Raw genomic sequence first — 21522 nt, forward strand, 5'->3', positions numbered from 1 at the left:
GGGTATTAACGAACACGCTGCAAAGATGCGCTGCATTACTCCCCTGTGAGATAAGCATCGATCGAAGCTTTGCAGAAAAATGGAAGGAATACAAAAGAACACGAAGTAAGCACACAAAATAAAAACACTAGAACTCTAAATACAGGGCGTCCGTTAGCGTCCATAATAAGGCTTTAGACGCAAGACATTCTAAACATCGGGGCTTGAAAGGCGCCGCTGTGACGCTCTCGCTCCGTGAGGGACACTTTTTAGTCAAGCTCTGCAAGCTGGCGAATGATCTTGTATGGGTCGAAGCAGCGGCGCACAATTTTCACTAAGTCCGCGGCGGTAAATGGGCGTTCACACCCATGCACGGTCACCCAGCGAACCAGAAGTTCCCAAGGTTTTCTTGATACCTCTTATAACCAGCTTTTCAACACCCAGTTCTCCTAAGGCCTCCTGCAAACACGCGACGAATGGTAGTGGAGAGATCACGTCCCCTTGGCTGACAGCCTTCGGAACTGGTATTTATCGCTTTGCCTGTAAAGAACTAGGGTTTATGTGGAACCGGTATCGATATTTTCCAGTGCATTTCTACACCCTAGTTACACAATTCCTTCTTGACCGCTAATATTTCGATTGAGTTAAAAGCTTTCTCGTAAGCCATGAAGGCTATATAGACACTGTCAACTATAAACAACCTAAATTTATTTTCGGTTTGAAATACACGGGCTTCTGTAGAGGCTCATCGCAACGCAACGCCCCAGATACGGAAGGGTAAGAGCGTATGAACATCTATGATTATAGGTAATTTTGGGCTCGCTTTGCGCTGCCTGAAGGTTTATTACAAAATAATTGTCCTGGCTAGTCGCAGGTTTCTTTAAAAATTCAGTACTCTAATGTCATTGAAGTAAAATGCCAATATGATGGTGTACCCATGATTCATTTTAAGGATATTTAGTCGATTTCTCAATTATACGAAGAATCAGTGCTATTGAAACAGAACATGCCGCATACTGATCTCTGTCAGTGCCATATTGGTCACAGATAAAGGGACAGGGACGTAAGCATGCATGCCGGTTTCATTTCGCAGTAAACGACAGTTCAAGCAACCATCATCGATACATTGAGGCTAACCTGTACATGTCTGAGAGTGGAGCTTTTTCATTGTATTTGAAGCTTAGGAAGACTGTCATTTAAATGCTCTGATACAGTCAATTTCAGTCAACGGGAAATAAACTAACTGCTCAGATCGCCTCAAGCAGGCACTACATACCGAATTCATAATCTCTTCCCACTTGATTCTACATCTAGTCCCATATAAAACACTATACAGCCTGATGTTAGTTGATACGCTAATTCTTTCTCTTATTGTTTTGTTGCCTAAAACCGGCGGCAATTTCAGTCACAATCATCCCAATTCCGGAATTACTAAAGAATGCGCAGTGAAATGTTTGCAGCAACTTGTAAATAGTATTGTTACGCAAACATCTAGGCACATTAAGCGGCTATCAGACAAAAAATTCAGAAGTGTGTTCTCTTTTTTCTGCAAGTATCACCTTGCTAGCCATATATGAACGATCAAAAGAAATGGTTTTTACTTCGAGCATCTAAAGCGATTTATCTCAACATTTGAAAGTAATAATCTGAGCAAAACAAGAAAATGTGTTAGTGAGACTCGCACGATTTAAAGTACAATAAATAACCAACGCGCTGCTACTTGCAAATAATGACGCTGGCTCTTCTCTCCTCAAAGATCCGGCGGCGAACGTCCATCGCTCCACCCGAATAAATTGAAAGTGGAGCTACCGTCTAGGAGCCATGTGTGGGATATATATCCGAGAGTACCTCAGGAGCCCAGATGGGTGGCTCAACTTTGTGGAAGTGGTGAGTGCGCACATGAACCATGGGCGGCCGACTATAGGTAGATTAACTCGCTTTGCAGTTCGTTACGCTACGGTAGGTGCGCAACAATGAGCACTCAATATACAGTTTGTTTCACGTACGCGGAAGATTCACGTACGTAGAGCCCTTACGTTTTACCAGTGCGCATGCTCAGAACGCAAAGGGTCTGCGTGAGCCTCATGGACGTGCGTGAGGTCAGGATTTTTACGTTGCAGTCTCTGCGTTGCTTGCGTTCGTAGCATTGATAACATGGCGGCGCCCTGCCCGCCCGCCCGCTTCACATGGACAACAGCTTCGTCGCTCATCCCTCGACGCGATATCGTATTCTAAACAATTGTAATCGTCGTCAGTGTGCCAAAGTCTTACTCTTCCATAAATTTTCAAATGAAAAATAGCTGCTCTTTTTCCAATAGAAGGGCACTGTTTCAGCTGTTAAACACACGAATTAGCTTTAGACCTCGTCATAGCAACGCTGCGGCGCAGTTCGACTGGGTTAGTTTTGACTCGCTTGTATTGGAGTGGCTACAGCAGTGTATCTATCTGGGAATAGATGGCGCTAGGAACAGCGCCCGGCGTGCGTCGCGTCTGTCACGTGTAACTATAAGGGTTTCAAACAACATGCGCTTGGGCTACGTAAACTGCTCACGTTTGCGTACGTGAACTCTCTACGCACGTGAAACTGAAGCTGCCTAATATCTCTCAAAGGACGTCTTAGATCTGCTTAAGTTACTTTTTGTCGATTCGTAAGCAGGATATGATAGAAAAAGAAGCTGCAAGATAGCACAGACATGCAGTATCCCGTAACATCAGGACAGCGGACGACAGACGCTTGAGCACGCTACTAAACAACGATTGATTTAGTAGCAGTCGACACGATCAGCCAATATTGGACACGACGTAACGTCTAGAAAACATACAGATTACTGAAGAGAGACGTGAAAAAAGGAGGAGTTGGTGACAAGAAAAAACAAAACAGGAAAAGCTGCTATCACTTCAATAGGTAGATGATCTATTTTCGGGGAAGTAACAACGACGGGGTGTTTACGCATCCAGTACCTTTCTGAGGAATCCCTAATTCATCGCAAACCTCTAGTTTCTTATATTTACACTAGTGCTTCAGGATCCTGCGTTAACAGAAAAGCTGTGTTTCGGCATGATCGGGTTTGTTACAGTGTGCTGCTAAGTGGCTGCCCATACGTGCCACGCTTAACAAATGAGAAGCGCCACCGTAATCGCTAGTTAATGATCTTCCTGCTTGTTCTATACCGAATGTTTCAGCTAATATGTCCTGCAGTGTTTAAATTGTGCTTTTTCAGATAAGAGAGCTGTTTCTTTGTAATACCGTTCTTAGCGGTGTAGCAGATGGGAATACAGCTAAGACGTGTTAACTAGCAGGCTGGTTAGCTAATATTAATTACTGAACATTCTTACTATTACTCTTAATTGAGAGGATGGAGCCCACCTTAAGTTACCGTAAGCCCACCGTCAGCGGCGTAGTTGGCGCTGAAGCTAACGAACACTATCTTTGTAGCTGCCCCCTAGGTACTCGTACTTAGGAAACTATGGGTGCATACCTTAATGGTTCTTTTGCAGGTCATTGGTTCTGCTCTTTGGACAATGTACGGGACCTTCGGTGCCACGACATGGAGTGAAGAGTTTCTCTACACCTGTGCCTGTGCCATCACCTCTAATGGCGGCGTCTTCTTGATGTCTTCCTCGCTCAGCGTGCCCACGGCCATGATGCTTCCCAGGCTTCTTTACGTGAGCTCTTCTAAGACAGGCTCGTTATCGCATGCAATTATTGTAACACCACGTGATATGGCCACTTTGGAGGAACCGGCCTCAATGCGACGCCTGAGTGCAACATTGTAGAAAAGCGTTTTTATAACTGCGCTGCTAATGCAGAAAAATAAGCGCTTCTCTGAAGGCCATTTTACACAAGACTTTAGTGGGACGAAATTTTAAAGAAGCCAAGGGGCGCAGTTTGCGTTATTCGATGGGGACTTCGGTGCGGTTGTTCAGTCTCTTTCCTACCAAGGTGCCTTCATTAGCTCCATGGCTTCCCGAGCTGCTTTGCCTGTCATAAATGCAATAACAGGGAGGAAGGAGGGGCGCCTAACTGGATAATTTGGAACGTGAGTTTGGTCTCGCTGCTAAAAGCGCTATAACTGCGCCTGCTTGGGTCAAGCAGTGGCGTGCAGTATTCTGAAATAAATAAATAAATAAACAAGTTGGCTGTACTTCACACGTGCAACGCTCTATACACTTTACTGACTGTCACAAAAAAATGACGCTTTATTTGCCTTGTTATTTCTTTCACGATCGTTAGTACAGCGTACAGCGCCTCGTATGTTTGTTGGACTTACTATTGCCTTGCTGAGCGACATCTACATTCGAAATAACAATTCCTGCTAGCTTGTGCGCGAGGCATGGCCCCGTAGAGAGGAACACTGTGTTCAAGATGACATACACCAGTGACGTTAAGCTGTTACCCTGCGTTTCTCCATTTCGCATAGCGGTTGCATTATGTAGACTCTTAGCAATAGCGTGGTGTTAGCTTGAGCTTGGTCCTCTGTGAAAACGCTGCCTTCTATGCTGGCTGAGGGAACAGAATTGGGTTAATGACATCCTATTTGAAAACAAGAGGAAGAAATGGGATTGGTCAGGGCATGTGATGCGAAGGCGAAAGAACCGCCGGTCTTTAAGGGTGACGTAGCGCATTCCAAGAGGAGACAAGCGTCGCAAGGGGCGGCAGAGTTAGATGGGCGGATGAGATTAAGAATTTGGGGGCGGTGGGGATACGGAGGCCGCCGCTGACAAAGGACAGTGTTAATTATAGAGACATGGGCAAGGTCTTCGTCCTGTAGTGGGCGTAGTCAGGCTGATGATGATGATGATCAGGCCTCTTTTAGAGATGTTCGAGAGATCACAGAGTACGGAAATGAGCATTTTCGCCCATCACCCGCTGCAGTGTGATTCTATCGTTCTTGACTACCCAGCCTGAGTAGCCGGATTCAACCTCAGCCTCAGTTGAAAATGTCCAAGCGAACCCAAAGTATACAAATTCGTTTTTCGCTCATCACCGGTTGCGGTGGCAATGTTCTTAGCGCGCTTGGCTACTGAAGTAGCCAGCTTCAACCTTGGCCACGGCGGCCGTGTGTTGATAGAGGCGAAGCGGAAAAGGCACCCGTGTGCTGTGCAAAGTTACCACATGGTAAAGGTCCCCCGGAGGTTAAAATTATCTTACCGCCCGTCTCTTAGCGGCTCTTTCTGTATTTCTCTCTCATTCCCCCATTCGTTCGTACCCCCACGGCGCGGCTCAGATGTCCATCGAAAAGAGGGAAAGTTACTGCTCCCTTTCCTTTCATCAGAACCAATTTTTCTTATGAACGCAGATAGTCACCCATGTATAGTGTGATTTTAGCTCATGTTAAAGGCCCCCTGGTGGTCAACATTGTTAATGTGAAAGCATGTTTGTCTAAGGAGTGGCGAGTACAGGACCTGTCGGCAGAACGTGTCCGCACGACAAGGACCATTGGAAAAGGAAATTCGCCGGCATTGCGGTTCCAGCCCACATCCACAGAGTGCCAGGCGGGAACTCAACGCATACGCCACAAGGGGTGATTGGTTCAAACATGTTCAAAGGGCACGAAGTGAACACGTTGTGGTGTGTACGACAGTAAAAATTCAGGGGGCACTTTGACTGTCTAAAGTGCGTAGAGGCGAAAGCGTTTTCAGCACCACTTTGACTGGCTCTGTGGCACTGGTGGCGTCATATATAATTGAGTACTAATTACTAAGTGATGACAAATCACTAAATGATGGTTAATTACTGATTAATGACTGGATACTAATTAACTGCTAATTAATGACGATTAAGCTTCGCCTTTAGGAGTGGAACGCGACAGCGTGTTGTAGCGCTGCCAGGGAGTCCACGGAACGCCACCACCCGTTCGGCGCGATGCCTTGCCCTTTGAACGTAACGCTTTTTGAGGAAAGGAAATGGCGCAGTAATTCTCTGTCATATCGGTGGACACCTGAACTGCACCGTAGGGGAAGGGAGGAAGTGGGAGGGAAAGAAGACAAAGAGGGCCGTAATGAAGAAAATGAAAATTGTATTTGAGGAAAGGAAATTACGCAGTACCTGTCTCACATATCTCGGTGGACAGCCGTCAAAATTCAGGGGGGCACTTTTTTGACCTAAAGTGTGGTCACTGATGTGTGGTTAAGATGTTAAGCTTTGCCTCTAAGAGTGGAACGCGACAGCGTCTTGCAACGCTGGCAGGCAGTTCATAGAACGCCATCGCCCATTCGGTTGTACGCCTCGCTCGTCGGTAAATGGGTTTTTGAGGAAAGGAAATATATCTGCCTCTCATGTCTCGGTGGACACCTAAACCTCGCCGGCAGGAAAGGGAGGAGGATGGGAGTGAGCGAAGAGATAGTATTCACTAGACGCGCCTTTGTTCATTCCAAACCGTCGAGCTGGCATAGTGGAGTGGATAGCATGCTTGTCTCGCACGCCGGAGACCGGGATTCGATTCCCGAGTTCGGCCTACTTGGTTTTATTTATTTATATGGCCTGACTAGAAAAGTTAATTAGGGTAATTGGGTAATTAAGAAATTAACTAAGCTCAGTCCCACTTACTTGGAGCATCACTATACGATCCATTCAATTAGTTGCATGGTTACTAGCCAAAGTACAATTGGCCCCGTTTGATTCGCGCACTTTGACGTCACGACCATTTCGACCTATTGAAAAGCGTGACATTTCTGCCGACAACTGCTGCTTACAACGATGAGACATTAAAGGCTTTCGCCTAAAAATGTGTGGGGGATGTGTACTGATGTTAGACAACAATGACTGGTGAAAAAATTGCTGACGTCAGCCAAGGGTCACGTGATAAGTGTCACGTGACAACGATGACTTGCAAACAAAGTTACTGACGTTCAAGTTCGAACGCAAATGCTCTCGAATTTCTCTAATGCAGCAGACTGCAGTGCTCTCCAATTTTCCAGGAGCCTTCCACTGAGTCAGCTTGTTCTCTCTTTCCTTTTTTTGATCCCTTCCTTGCCCCACACCATGGCGATCGAGGTGTCGTCCGAAAAGTGGGACAGTTACTGCGTCTTCCATTTACTAAAAACCATTATGTCTGGCCTATTGCTAGCAGGAGCCGGTAGGTGACTAGTTGCCAGGCCTTCCTGTTTCTTGCAATGACCGCAAGCTTTTCTTTTCCCTCACCTTCTCGGACTGTTTCACTCCGAGGACGAAAGGTGACGCTACGGTCTTTGCAAGACCGTAGCCTTCTAACATCTTTGCAGGTCCTTTAAGCCATACGTAGCATGCTATTTTTTACCCTTCGCACTATGATCACCTTAGCGGTAAATAAACAGAGTATGTCAAGCTGTTTTTGCATTTGTTTCCTGCCGTCACTTAAACTGCATAATTTGATTTAAGCCCGTACACAATTATTGCGCATTTCCACTAATATTATTTTCGCTGTTCATTTCAGTACAGCGTATTCCATCTTGTAGCTGCCTCCTGCTACATGTTTGGCGGCGTGGGCAGTGTCCGAAATGAGTCCTTCACTGACGGAGTGAGTAATAATGTAATCACAATTCAGGCACTCAGATGCAATGGAGACCTCAATTGTCCGGGCTTGTTTCACAGTGCTTTGATTTACTAAAAATTAGTTTGACCAAGAAAGAAAATGCATTAACACTACCGGAGTCAATGGGGAAAATTCGGCACGCAGGAAAACTTCAATTTAGTTTCACACTCATCGGTTCTCAATCTAAGCTCTTGTGTCATATGTGAACCGTTGTATCGGGACAAAATAAAAGCAAATTACTTTTCACACCTCCCATCTCGGCCGACCACGTATATCTTCATAAAGAATACGAGTGAGGTTTCACAGAAATCAGATCTTCAAGGCAACAGAGGCAGTAAATAATCTCGAATCGCAAGGGACATTTCGTGGCACAACAACGCTTCCTCCACACGCTAGACAAAAAAATGGCTGAGGCTTAGCTAAGGTTAAGCCTAGTCAGATGCGAATCATATTGATGGCTAGGCTTGGTAATACATGGCTTTCCTTGGTTGACGTTCATCCCGCTCTTTATCGGTCTCTGTGGCACGCTGAAGCTTTCGCTTCTCGTTCAAATCAGCCCTGCTTCTAGGCGGCATCCTAACACCTGGCCGCCTCGTAAGTGCCCGAAGAGCGAGGCAAGCTCAGCTTTATACCGCTGCTGTAGCGTCACGTGGTCAGCCGCCGCGCCTCTGATGTGGAGCCTCCGCCGCCGCGGACGACCGCGCGAGCCGGCAGCCCATCTCTCCTCTGCTGTGACGTCATGTTGTCACGTGGTGTCACGTGGTCACGCTAAAGGTCAATGGTAGCTCCACCGCCGCGCTCGACGGGGTGTAGTGTAGCTCTAGTAATATGCTTCGCATAAAATGCTGCTGAGAATTTCATTTTAACTAGCACATTCGCAGTCTAACAAAGTGTCGTACACACGTTTTGTATCGTTTGGAAAAAGTGCAATGCGAGCCCTGTCGAGAGAGTACATTGAAACTATACCATGAGCCGATGTCCAATCGCGAGTGGTAAATCGAGTTATTATTTGAGGTGTTCTCGAATAATAATTCTATGCTGCAGTTTGAAAACTAAAACGTAAGTGATAGAATGGTACCGTTCGACCTATGCTTTAACGTTGAGAAGTTGCCGGATCTCTCAAGGGCATTGCGAACACCTTGTGAACCGTTTATGTAAGCGAAAATGCTAAACGCCTCGAAGTCGCAACCGCGTCGAGAGCAAAGACGACAGAGAAGAACCCTCCCTCCAGAAATCTTCCTTGCCTCGAACAAACGGGCCTCATGAGTGAAACTGAGCCAACGTATTCGCAAGGCTGGAGTGAACCTGCCAGCGGGATAAGATGCCGCAAAATGCAGCGCACATTCGGAAAGCCCGCTCGGCGCAGAAGCAGTCTCCACCATATACCATTCTGTAACATTGCAGAAACGAACCTCTCCACTTCGCTTGTCGGCGCAGCGCACAAGAAATCACGTCCGCGCATGCTGTCGATCATTCGAGAAATTTGGAGAAAATATTACTTATTTCTGACGGAGAGTAAGTAGCCTCAAGCGGGCTAAGTGGTGCCCTGTTCACTTCACTCGTGCGCCGGTGGGGGTTGGTCTCGGAAAACCTGTCTCCATGCCTGACCAATGGCGATGCGCGCCCGGCGCGAGGATGAGAGTACAACTGTGTGGTTAATACTCTCGGTATGTGCGCGCCTGCCTTGGCGCGCTGAAACGAACTGACAGAGCGCGTGTACATTATACGAAGGACGCTGAACGCTATCTGTGAGTCCGTACTGCCGTTTAAGCTTCGGATAAGCGTGCCTGCACGACTCCTGGGTTCGACAAGACTCAGTCAGCCATGGTCAGCCAGTTTGCGGTGAACAAATTGATTTTGTTTGTGTCTCTCTCCTGTGTTAGTGCATTGAGGAGAGAGATCCCTGTTGTATTGTGCCCTCTCCCTTGTGTTACTTTTCACTTGTTCTATTGTATTGTAAAACACATAGTACGTGTTCTTACGAGTTAGTAGTTATTCCTATTATCGCTGCAGTACAAAGCTTTTTTGTTTGTGTACGTTCGGCTCTGACCCAATCTCTGGCTTTTCGACCGGCAAAAACTGGTCATCAAATGATCACCCCTCTTGTCACTTGGTTGCTGGTTTCTGGCTGAGCTTGTCGCGCTGAGTCAAGGGCATCTCGCCCGAGACTAAGACCGCTACCCCCACACGCCCTCAGAGTGTCTTGGAGTACTCGCAACTAGTGCCCGAAGGTGACAGGAGGTAATTGCATACTTTGGCGCAGTATTCTTTCTAGGCTGACCTGCAACTAGAAAAGCTTCTCCCTGCACTGGCATCCTCTTTTTCTGGTTGGCAACGTGCCTGTTTCATATATGAACAAGCCGCATCTCAGGAACGACATTTCACTTTCAAATCTCCTGGTAGTTGAGAGAAGCTTTAGCGAATTGCGAATTATTTTATAATACGATGCCAATAAATTGAAGATAAGAACATGTTAATCTGCCTTGCGGCACACAGCACTAAATCATTCCTCGCTAGTGAGGCCCCCAGCACTAAGGCTTATAATAGACACGTAGCCTTGCTTGCTTACTAGATTTCACTTCTCCAATGCTGATTGTACTTAACCATGAAACGTAACAAGTTTATGCCCACATTTTGCGTCTACCGTATTTTGATGGCGCTTAAACTGCGGTGCATTATTGCTATCTACAGACACCCAAGATAAGGATGCAATAATCAAAGGAATGAACAGAATCTCTGAAATGTTGGTAGCCGACACAAGCTTCGGAAAATTCCTGGTACCTTGCAGGGCCCTGAAGCGAAACAGTGGCTACAGCCAACGCTCTGATCACTGCTGTACGCTCTTCTTGCCAAATACCACGCACAGTGACACGGGCAGAACACCTTCTACGGCCCTTTTTTGAATTTTATTACCCCACAACACATCTAACAGGCTCATAACTGATGTGTGGTGCTAAATATAAGTATTAAGCATTGCAGAGACCAGCTCCTACAAAACAGGGTTGTTCTTCGTTGATTTGGTATCCGCAATATACGTACGCAGCCCAAACTCGCTACGGCAGTGGCAGCGTTTTTTACGGCATTCGGCCACTGAGGACCAGAACGTTAGGTATAATCCCGGTCACGGCGGTCGTGCTTGGATGAGGCAAATGTAAAACTCAGTGCAGCTGTCCAATGTCAGTGTGCTGTAATGAACCAATTGTGGTCGAAATTTTTCCGGAACACGTTGCCTCTTTCTACTCCTTTTTTTTCCACTCTTGCCTTCAACCCTACCATGACACGGATAAGGTATCTACTACGACCTTAATTTCTTCGTGGAGATTTCTTTTTGTCTTTGTTCTTCATGGGTCTGCCTTTTCCCGAGACCCGTATGTAGTCACACGAACACACGTGCATCCACTAGGCTAGCTTCTCAATAGCGGCCATCGCCTTAAAAAGTATCTGCTCCAGCAGTGTTCTACAAGGAACGCACTCTTGCACCTGTTTCAAAATGTTTCTTCCCATTTCAGTACTGCCACAACGCACTACGTATCAGCATGACAGCATTACCGGGACCATACGTTCGAGGCGGGAATATTATGCAAAAGCATTCAATGTCCTGAGAGTATAAAGTTCTGGCTCAAATAGCGAAAACGGGCAGGAGGTTGCGTGAAACTTTCTGTGTGGTCTTGCTGCAGAAAGTAATTAAGGCGTAAAGAAAACGGGGACTAAAGCTTCATAGCGGACACTGATTTTGGAAGTTTTTGCAATGGTGACTTTTAGTTTCGGACACTAGACGTCTGAAACATATGAAATGTGCTATTAGCTGTTATCTGTTGACTGTTTGGCTACCAGCTTTGAAATAAATGAAAAAAGAACACGTTCCAGCAACCGCACAGAATCAAGTGCCGAAATAAGATTAAAAAATGTGCTGAGAGGTTGGGGGCTGCAGGCTGTGAATTGGGCTACTGGATCTTATTGGGACAGCCGTTTTAACGCGACGGCTCTAACGGTCCCGTTCAGTGGAGCAGCCGCCTTAGTTGTTGGGGCTTTCGTGCCGACAAAGTTGCGGTTAGCCGAGAGGATAGTGACGCCGCAACTACATGACCTCGCGTGGGGGCGAGTAATTCAAACGGCATAGAACGATGACACAGTAAAACCGTGATGGCGTCAATACACGATTCCTCGTCGGCTTGCAGGGTCGTGATGTCATTCCCTTAATATTACGTAGTTCCTCTAAAAAAATAAATGTAAATGTGCTCAAAAGAAAAATGGTCGAACTAAGACTCCAATTTCTGGCCCTTCGGTTGCGGACCTGACGCGCTACGCCTCGACCACTGAGGAACGTTTGTCCGACTTGGTTAAAAGGAGGCTTTGTGGGGCTGGTGGTGAATAGAAATAAAAATAGATACAAACACCAGAATTAAATAAAGGTAGCACAAAAAAAACTATCTCCCTGACGGCGAAGTGATATGTGCAAAGGACCCCAGATAGCTTGAGAGACACTAAAGCTGTCGCTTGAGACCATTAACGCAGAGCATGCCTCTTGAATTTTTTCTGCAGTGAACGTAACATTGCTTTTGACGATCAGTTTCCTTACAGTTACTACACCTCGGGGAGTGCCCAAATAAAGATTGGGAAGTGGGCGACGCTGCATATGGGTTTGTTGTCTCAACCTTCGAATATTTTTCACTGCTAAAGAATAAGCTACACTTTTCTGTTGTTGTTTTGGTATCACAAAAAGCATGCTTTAGCTCATGAGTACGACAGTGCTACAGAGGTTTGTTTGGTTCACATAGCAGCTTGCATTATGTTACGTTAGAATCAACCCTTGTTCTACTCTTGCAAAGCAGGCACAAAGAAAGCAAGATATGCCACTTATATTTACCTGGTACAGTTTACGTTTCCTGCTACGTCTTTTCCCGCGATAGCGTTCAAAGTTCCCGTTGCACAGACATTCCGACGTAGTCTGCGCCGTCGAGGTCAGCGGCTTGAGGTAAATATCCTCAGAGAAACAACCCAGGTGGGTCACCTAGGTCACGTGACCTTGTGGTGTCATCACAACTTGCCCACCGGGTTGTGAACAAACTGACCACAGCGGTTGATGGAAGTAAGGTTAATGACTGTTCGCGTGAGGTTGCTCAGGTAGAGTCACCTGGGTCGCACGAGCTTCACCGCTGGAAGCACCTGCCATCGTAGGAGCAGTGGTGCATCGCTTAACCGCTGCACCACTGTGCCAGGAATGGTATGAAGACTCCCAGGGATCTGTAAATGCTAGAGAATGGCCAACTCCATTCACGCTATCGGGCCATGCACTTAAGGCGGAGTTTACGTTTTATTTTCAATACATTATGCGCGTTGCGTACTTGTCCAGAATTACATCTTTGGGAAATATTTGTATACACAACCCGAAAGTGCGGCAACTATGAGAACTGGCCACCTCAGTTTATTTGCTTATCAGGTAACTTTCATTCTCCCAGTGCCGCTGTAATTTAAAAAGATCTCAATATTCTTACTGTCGCCTATTTTCCAGGTCACTGCCATCGTTTGCGGTTCGTTTCATATCGCCCACTTCCTCCATTCCGTGCGACCGAAGCCAGCCCAATAGGAAGAAGGAACGGATGGGACGTTCGCCTTAGGCCTCTTTCATTGTTTTGCCAAGGAACAAAATCGCTGCCACTGCTGGGGTGCCCTGGGCCTGCGCTCAAGACTGCGAACTCTGCATCCGCATGAACGTTGTAAACTGCAGCTGGTTGTGGACTCTCAAGGACACAAGCGACATCTAAGAACAGCGCAGTCGACATGGTGAATTTCATTTCGAAGAGTGAAACAAAAGTCTTTCTTAGTTGCAACACAAGCAAGGTTGACCTCTCCAAGGCTCTTTACAGATGAAAAGCGACATATTTGGTGTCCCTAAGCAATACTGTATAGATGAAAAATTCAATCGTTTCGCAAAAAAAAACGAGTTCACTGCTTGATGGCACGAATGACTAAAACCACCAATAAATATATAGTGTATACTTCTAGTCGAAGTCCATATTTTCAGTAGCTTTTCTTCAACAGGAATGGCCGCAAATCTGGCCCTTTATGAGAGCCGCCGAACGGAATACTTCAATTGATGTTATGATTTGGTTTATGGGACTTAACACCTCAAAACGACACAGGGTATGAGGTAAGCTGGAATAGTTGGCTCCGGGTAATTTCGACTACATTCACATAAAACACGAATCTGCCAATATAGGAACTCCAAAAGAACATGTGCTAGTGAACTCCCGTGCTCAAAATTTGAATTGATTTGAATAGGAATATATCCGGAACATGCTTTCATCAAATTATTTGCGGTATGTGACGCGGTACAAAAACTTCATGGCCTTATCTAATTCCGTTTAGAAACCGGAATAAATGTTGAGTAACTCCCCTTGTCAGTTTATACAAAGGCCGTTCGTCAGGGTTATGTACTTGAAGTTGGCCTCGATTATTCACGAGTGAATCTGAGAGCACTAGGAGGGCGCTTAAATAACCAACGACGGTTATCGGTTCACTCTTTCAAACGGCTTATAGCGCTTATCCCAGTCTTGAAAATCCGATTCCGGTAGATTGTGGCAGCCGTTGTATGACCTCGCCGTTCCTCCCGTATAATAAAATCTCATCAAGATCTCGTGAACCACCCACTCAGAGATGAATGTGGCCCTCGTTCGACTCGCAACGCGTTTGCGATAGCTGGAACCCTACCTATTTAGTACTAAACAAGGCTTCGTAGATAGTATTGGTATACAGCAGAAACGCCCTGCATGACAAGCCTGTTCATTCTTTGCACACGCACAGAAAGAACACCTAGCTTTCATTTGAAATTAGAAGCCGCGTCTATTTCCTCTCAGATAACCGACAACAGATAACAAAGTATGAACTAGTGAAGCACAGAGCACAACATGGTAAAAATAACTTATTCTTCTAGTGAGCAGTAAAGGGAAGGAAAAAGAGGGCCTCGTTAGGACATGCATGGCGAAAGCCAACAGTCACCATCATTCTTCGCTAGCAATTCTTCTTGTGAAACAGATAGTTTCATTATAATCAGGCAATCACAACGCTCATAGGTAGAAGAAAACGCTAAAGGCACATGTTTGTTAAGGAAATAGATTGAAAATGATAGAAACGAAGGATGCCTGCTTAAAAGGCAGTGAGAAATAATATGACACGTAGTGTAAACGGCTAAAGAAACACTTTTCTTTGCCTTAGGGTTGCAGGGCTGAATCTGAAATCAGATGCATTCAAATATGATTTAAAAAAAATTAGACAGCATAGCACCATTGGAGATTGCTGCCGGCTACGAAAAGCTCAGGCCTTTGTAAAAAGCAGGCCACGTACACAGGGAAATTCGTCTAAAAGTCAGCTTCAGTTTTACACAAGAACTCCGAGGAATGACTAACACAATTCACGCCCTTTTTTTCTGATCGAGAAGCATTCCTTCAGATCACGAGCAACACAGCCACGGCTTCTGCATAAAAGAACAGTTTCGTCAAGAAAAGGCTTGCACGAGTGGTTTTGGCAATTTTAAAAGTGTAGCGACAAATTCGGTCCCATGCCGTTCGCTATTGAGCGCTCATTTTCCCTCATACGCTCATTAGAACAACAGCTCCCAGTGTGACCTGTGTAAAGTTTAGGACACGTGAGGTGAATTTGTGAGCCCTTTCTTTACATTAAAAGCACTTCCGGGCGTGTTTTGCTTCGCAGTTACATTGTTGTTGTTCTTGCGACTGAGAGAAGTATGAAATGGAAAGCGCACGGGCCTGCCGACTGGGTCGAACCGCGCCACTACCGCTGCCACGTGCAGATAGAGGAGAAAAATGAGATGAAAGAGTGAAAGCAAAGACGCGCGTCGCAAGAACCGCGTCCGCCGAAGCGAAGACGCTGGCTGATACAACAGATACCCCAAGAGACCGCTTATTTTATCTCTATTAATTCGAAGGCATAAAGAGGCGAGCTTACAGGCAGTAGGACAAACTGCCAAAATCTTGTGCTGCATGCTCCTTTTTTAAACTCTGCACGCGATATTTCACTGCAGAATAATACGTTTTTTGTATTTATTTATTTATAAATGTAGCTGGCAGGTTAGCATTGCTAAGCACGAAACATTGCGCGAAAGTACATTTTGGGCAGGAGGACACCACCGCCACGTGCTTGAAAGCGCTATTGAGATGTCAGCTTACCCACCGAGCCAGTTATGCGCGTCTTCAACTTTTTAATCGTCAGTGCCAATTAACCCAGTGTACGCCGGCGGTCTATACAGCAGTGCCCTGTTTTTGCCACTGTGTTGTCTACGCCAACGCGTGTTTCTCCGGGGCCGTGTTCCTGCCACAACGCGGTCCACGCCAACGCATTCAGCGCACATCTCTCTGTGACTAGGGCCACGTGGCTCATAGCGCGAATATTAGTTTGATAGCAGTATTAGTTGATGAGGAAATCGATGTGCAATGCGCAGAGGGAGAGTGTGTTGCACTTTAAAACGAGGCGTGATCGGCTGCGGCTAAAGCATGGTGCTCTCGTGCAGTGGCCAGCGAAGCTGACCTGTTCGAGCCGCCGCGGGTTCGAATGCAAGTCGCGGGTATTTATTTGATTTATTTTTCTTTCTCTATTTCACTTGGCATAAATTCACAAATACCCCAGAACATAGAAACACCAAAGCTTACAAACATCGCCAGATCTTGCTCGATGTTTACCTAAAGGAATAGTGGTTTCGCTCTGAAATGCAGAGCAGTCTTAGCCCAAGCTAGAGTTAGATATCCACCACCACACAAAGCCCTAACAAAGGAAGAAGCGACCGGCTGGCGCAGATTACAGACCAACTCCTTTCCTAACCTACACATACTTAATAAGATGTTCCCGACACAATACAGAGCCACCTGCCCTTGGTGCGATGCCACACCTACACTTTATATCACGTGGGAATGCGAACGCAACAAAGCATTCCACCAACACGAACACCCGAGTGCGGAGCAATGGGAGAGTCGGCTCACCAGCGGCGAGCTCGCGACCCAAAGGGCCTTAGTGCAGCACGCGACTGATGCAGCACGACTCAGTGGAGCCCTGGAATAGGGGCCCACCCTTGCTGACGAGAAGCCTCAAGTCGCCAGCGCCAGAGAAGACGATGGAGACTTCAAAACCGCGAATCCCTTGAAAGATCAGATAAAGTTTTCACTCACTCACTAGCCCAAGCAGGGTGGGCGCACAAGTTAGGGCGCAGTACAAAGAAGGAACATTAGGTAAGAACGGCACAAACAGAATTTGTTGGTTAGACCTCACGGGACAATGGCTTAGCTTTCTGATTTCATCATTTCACTTTGAAGGGGAAAAAAATGAAAACTTATAAGTGGCTGTTACAACGAATATAGGGGTTAAAGAAGAAAGGAAGTTATACCGAGCTTGTGTAGCAGATAACGTCGTTAAGTGTAATGAGGGATCCAGATTGTGTTTGGGCCGCCGCGGTGGCTCAGTGGTTATGGTGCTCGGCTGCTGACCCGAAAGACGCGGGATCGATCCCGGCCGCGGCGGTTGCATTTCTTTGGAGGAGAAATTCTAGAGGCCCGTGTACTGTGCGATGTCAGTGCACGTTAAAGAACCCCAGGTGGTGGAAATTTCCGGAGCCCTCCACTACGGCGTCTCTCATAGCCTTAGTCGCTTTGGGACGTTAAACCCCATAAACCAACCAACCAACCAGATTGTGTTTGCTATCCACTAGTGCAGAAAACAGTTCTAGTCTAATTTTATTCTTGACCTCCACTACGGCACCTCTTTCTCTCTTTCGTCTTTCACTCCCACCTTCCTGCCTTCCCTTACGGCGTGGTTCATGTGCCCGCCGAGATATGTGAGACCGATACTGCGCCATTTCCTTTGCTCAAAAACCAGTTTACCAATTTACCAGCTCCAAGTCTCTGGTTTTTATTAATTTCTGCTTAGTTGCTGGGGGACGCCAGTCCTTCGAAAATTATTACAGGTAAACCTAACACCTGTTCTCTGCATTGTCACGGTATTTTATGTTGTTAGAATTCTAATGATGAAGATTGATTTTAATGGCGCAAGGGCAGCTTTGGCGCGACAGCGCCACGAAACAAAGTGTTTCGTCTACGCAAGGTGGAGTTATAGACGCGTTCTCCAAACATTTTACCCCCCGGAGCCGAGCAGGAGGCCAGGAGAACGCATTTTTCCATTGTATCAACCGTGGGTAACTTGCGGCATTTTGGATCGGAACCCGCATTTCGCGCTTACGGCAGGCGTGCACAAAACACTTCGAAACCACTGTACTGTGGTCGTCGTTAGAATTATGTCTTAGTGCTGCTACTATGCAGAAGGCGTATGTATAGGCTCGTGCGTCATACCGGTGTTAAGCAAGACTTTTCTTTCATTGGTTGATCGAAGTTTAGAAAATCATTAGACGAAAGTCCTAACCGTTTCAAATATGTCCAAAATTTCGGAATGGTTTGAGATAACCAGTACCGACTGACTTATCCTGAAACAGAGAATGAAATATGAGTTCGTTTTTGAAAAATCTGGAAGGGTTAGAATAGGCGTGTCACCTAACGGAAGGTGCAAAAGCTGCAATTTTGAGATTGCGAACTCTCCACAGGAAAAGGCAGAGGTTACTGAAACATTACTGAAATGTTCGCCAAAAATAATAAAGCTGGTAATTTTATTAGCTAATTAAAAAATTTATTGAGTCGTGAAAATCTCTGTATATTTGACATATGTGCTGTTTTTGAAATAATATAAATGAATCCTGCCATACGAATTTCTTTAAGCTCAAATTTTTAGAAGCTTCACTGTCTGCTGTAGCAGCTTTCTTCGAACTTTAGCACTGACACAAGCCCTGTTGACGTTGAAACTGCCAGCTTCCTAAGTAGTCTAGCAAAATCACTTTTTAAAGCAATGCTCTTCCTGCGAACCAATCTGAGAGCACCTGACTACATAAGAATGCAGTTCAGAATTTTTTTTTGTTTTTTTTTTAATAATGCATTGTTTACCTGGAGCTTCTGCTTTCCCCATGTGCCGAAAGGTGGAAGTTCCGTGCGTTTAGTAAGGCGAACAGTTTTTTTACCCATTGCTGTGCTGATCACACGTTTGGAGTTCAACATTCTCTGTTTCAAATGCATATGAAAACAGAAAAAAAGGTCCAAAAATTTTCTTTCAGCAAAATATCTCTTTCTCATCTCGGTTTTTAGAAGTTACCTTTAATTAAAGGCATTAAATGACTGGATTTGCTCAAACCGCCCGTCCAAAAAAAAAAAAAAAAACTAACGATGCGGCTATAACCGAAAGAAATTTTTAAAAACATGTTTTCTACAGGGCGTATCTACGTTGACTCGATAGTCCCAGGGTGACAGTTTTTTTTTACCATTTCGAGTGCATAATCACATCACGTTCTTCATGGTAACCTCTCTACGGTACAAAAAACGGAATTCAAATTACCGAGCAGAAGTATTTTAACACAGCAAAAAACGAAAAACCGGAACTTAAGCTGGATTTCGACCTAAATGATGACGTCAGTATACACCAAATTAGGAAGTCACGGTTATAAACTGACGGCTATAAGTGACAGCCTGGGTCAAAATTTTTTTAAATCACCCAAACCAAGATTGAAGTTTTGTTCTTCAGCAAACTCAGAGCGAATACTGACGGTCGTGAGTGCCAAAATCTCTCCCACTGAAGCCACGAAATAAGAAACAGGAAATTTTAAAATTGATTTGCGCTGCAAGAAAACATCGCCTCGCTGCGAAGTTTGGCGTGAAGGACCAGAAAGCTGCTAGGAACGTACCGTAGATGTTTCGGCACTTTCCTCGCTGGCGTCCCAGAACCCTCCTCGCAGCACCGCCCATCCTCCTCCGCTTCTCTCCTTCTCCTCTTTTTTCTCCTTTCTCCTCTCTTTTTCTTTCACGGCTGTTCGGCTCTTCGGTCTATTCCTCCGGCGAGGCTGCCTCTGCGTCCCGCCGCCGCGGTTTCTTGCGGTTCTGTCGTGCAAAACCGCGATTCTGCGCGTCTTCTGGACCACGCGGTTCGTGTTCTTTAATATTTTTCGTGTGTTATAGTTTAGTTTCTTTATTATTTTGTTTATTTTCATATTTCCATTTTTTTATTTGTTTTATTTCACTCACGAAACCCGTGCGTTCACTAGATGTGCCTTTTCTCTAATATTTTAATGATTTAATGATTTGTTTAATGATTTAATTTCTTTATATTTTTGTTTCTTTTCATACTCGCAATTTTTTCATTTGTTTTATTTGACTCACGAAACCCGTGCGTTCACTACATCTGCCTTTATTCATGCTGCCTTTATTCCGCTGCCTGGCAACACGCTGTCGCGTTCCACTCCAAAAGGCGAAGCTTAAGCGTCATTAATAAGCAGTTAATTAGTATTTTTCATTTGTTTCATTTGACTCACAATACACGTGCGTTCACTAGATGTGCCTTTATTCATGCTCAAACCGTGTTCGTGGCGGAATGGCAGCGACTACCCTTGAAGTGCCAAACGCCCTGGTTCGATTCCCAGTCTCAATAAAGTTTTTTTTTTCTTCGCCGGAACTCGAACGCACTTGCTAGCATTCCCTGCTCAGGACAGTATGAGGCATTAAAGGCTTTCGCCTTAATAAAGCGATTCTGCTCGTATTTTCTTTCACAGCTGTTCTGCTCCTGGCGAGCTTCTAGGGCGGCCGGCTCGCGATTTTCGCGTTGCACTTCGAGCCATTTGTGTGGCCGGCACGTTCCTCGCGCAAAGAAGGCGACTGCGCACGTACTTAAAATGGCGTTAAAGGGCGATTCACACGACGATCCGTTCGCCCGCGGCCCGCGCACTACCTGCTCTCATTCCGTGATATTCTCTCGTATTACCGAGACAAGCGAAGGGAATACGCACCCCCCGCTCCGTCCTTCACCATAGGTCAGGCTGCACATTGCCGACAACTACAAACCCGGACTGCTCAATGCCCAATACTGCTGCATGCCCGATACCCAGACCAATTCTCGTCATCATGCAAACTTCGCTCAGCTTTCCGCCTTGAGTGCATTGCTGGCAGCCATCTCCGTAGGTTTCATGTGTTTTTGTTTACATTTAACTGCAGTTTATTAATCCAGTTTAGCTTATATGGCTCCCAATCTCATGCAATCAGACGTGTTCCTTTTCACCTATACAAGACGTGCAGAAACATGAAACCAATTCCGCAAAGGAGACGGGCCAGTTGGCACATGAATATAGCGGATAAAGCGCGCGAAAAACGGCACAGCGAAGAGAGGAAACGCACAAAAGCTTGTTATTTGCATTATTTCGCAGTTATGGCGAGCACAGTAACAAACCTTCAGTTGCTATCGCTTGTTTGTTTCTCATCTTCGCTGTCCCGTTTTTCGCCAGCCGTTTCCTATAGTAAAATTCCTTATAACTGCGTTTAAAGATACATTGCTAGCTTTTTCACTTCTAGACTGTCTTCTCGTCAAACATGTTGGTTTTTATAATTGTACTACTCGCTACATTTCTGACACTTTCTGCAGCTGATAAGTTTTTTTTTCTGTTCGCTTATGTACTCAATATATTTCGATAAGAAACCAGTTGTCAGTGTCGCGTTGTCGTCTGGGCCCCACTTATCAGCGTTTTTATGTTCGGCTTGGTTCTTGCCCATGAGAACGAAGCAAGAAAGGTCGCAAGAGAAAGATTCACGCGTGCACCACTCCCCTTAGTGGTTTGAGTATGACTGATTGCCCGATAAGGGTACTACGCTCAGCCACACTTTTAAGCACCTGCCGGCCAAACCTCGGATAATTCGCTAGAGCTGGTATGAACTTGCTGCAAACGAGTCTTTTCACGCAGGTTTTAACGCGTTAAATGTCCCATTACGCAGAAAAGCTGTCGTTGGCAGCGTCGTGAGCGAAAAATCGCGAGCGTGACTCTGGCAGGGGATGCCCAGAGAGCAACCTAGGAGGCCAGTGAGCCACATAACCTTACGGCGTTACCACAACCTACCCACTAGATATATAGCCAGCAAACTGCCCACCGTGGCAGGTGCCAGTTAAA

General features: G+C 45.8%; 1 protein-coding gene across 1 annotated transcript; it reads left to right on the plus strand.

The window, feature by feature from the left end:
- Nucleotides 1–1800: 1800 nt before the first annotated feature.
- LOC149363130 (uncharacterized) lies at nt 1801–13080 on the plus strand. Its single transcript, XM_089569899.1, has 4 exons — nt 1801–1866; nt 3478–3645; nt 7395–7478; nt 13006–13080. The coding sequence occupies exons 1-4, from the start codon at nt 1801–1803 to the stop codon at nt 13078–13080; spliced, it is 393 nt and encodes a 130-aa protein (XP_089426025.1).
- Nucleotides 13081–21522: the final 8442 nt, after the last annotated feature.

Source organism: Amblyomma mixtum, chromosome 2 (assembly GCF_055824585.1).
Source record: "Amblyomma mixtum isolate Tamu chromosome 2, ASM5582458v1, whole genome shotgun sequence".
Taxonomy (NCBI): Eukaryota; Metazoa; Arthropoda; class Arachnida; order Ixodida; family Ixodidae; genus Amblyomma; species Amblyomma mixtum.

What these genes read in the sequence shown, in the direction of transcription:
- LOC149363130 (XM_089569899.1), top strand. Translation starts at nt 1,801, where the DNA reads ATGTGTGGGATATATATCCGAGAGTACCTCAGGAGCCCAGATGGGTGG. An exon ending in TGCTTCCCAGGCTTCTTTAC is followed by an intron (nt 3,646 to 7,394) that starts GTGAGCTCTTCT and finishes TGTTCATTTCAG; the next exon opens with TACAGCGTATTCCATCTTGT. An exon ending in ATGAGTCCTTCACTGACGGA is followed by an intron (nt 7,479 to 13,005) that starts GTGAGTAATAAT and finishes CCTATTTTCCAG; the next exon opens with GTCACTGCCATCGTTTGCGG.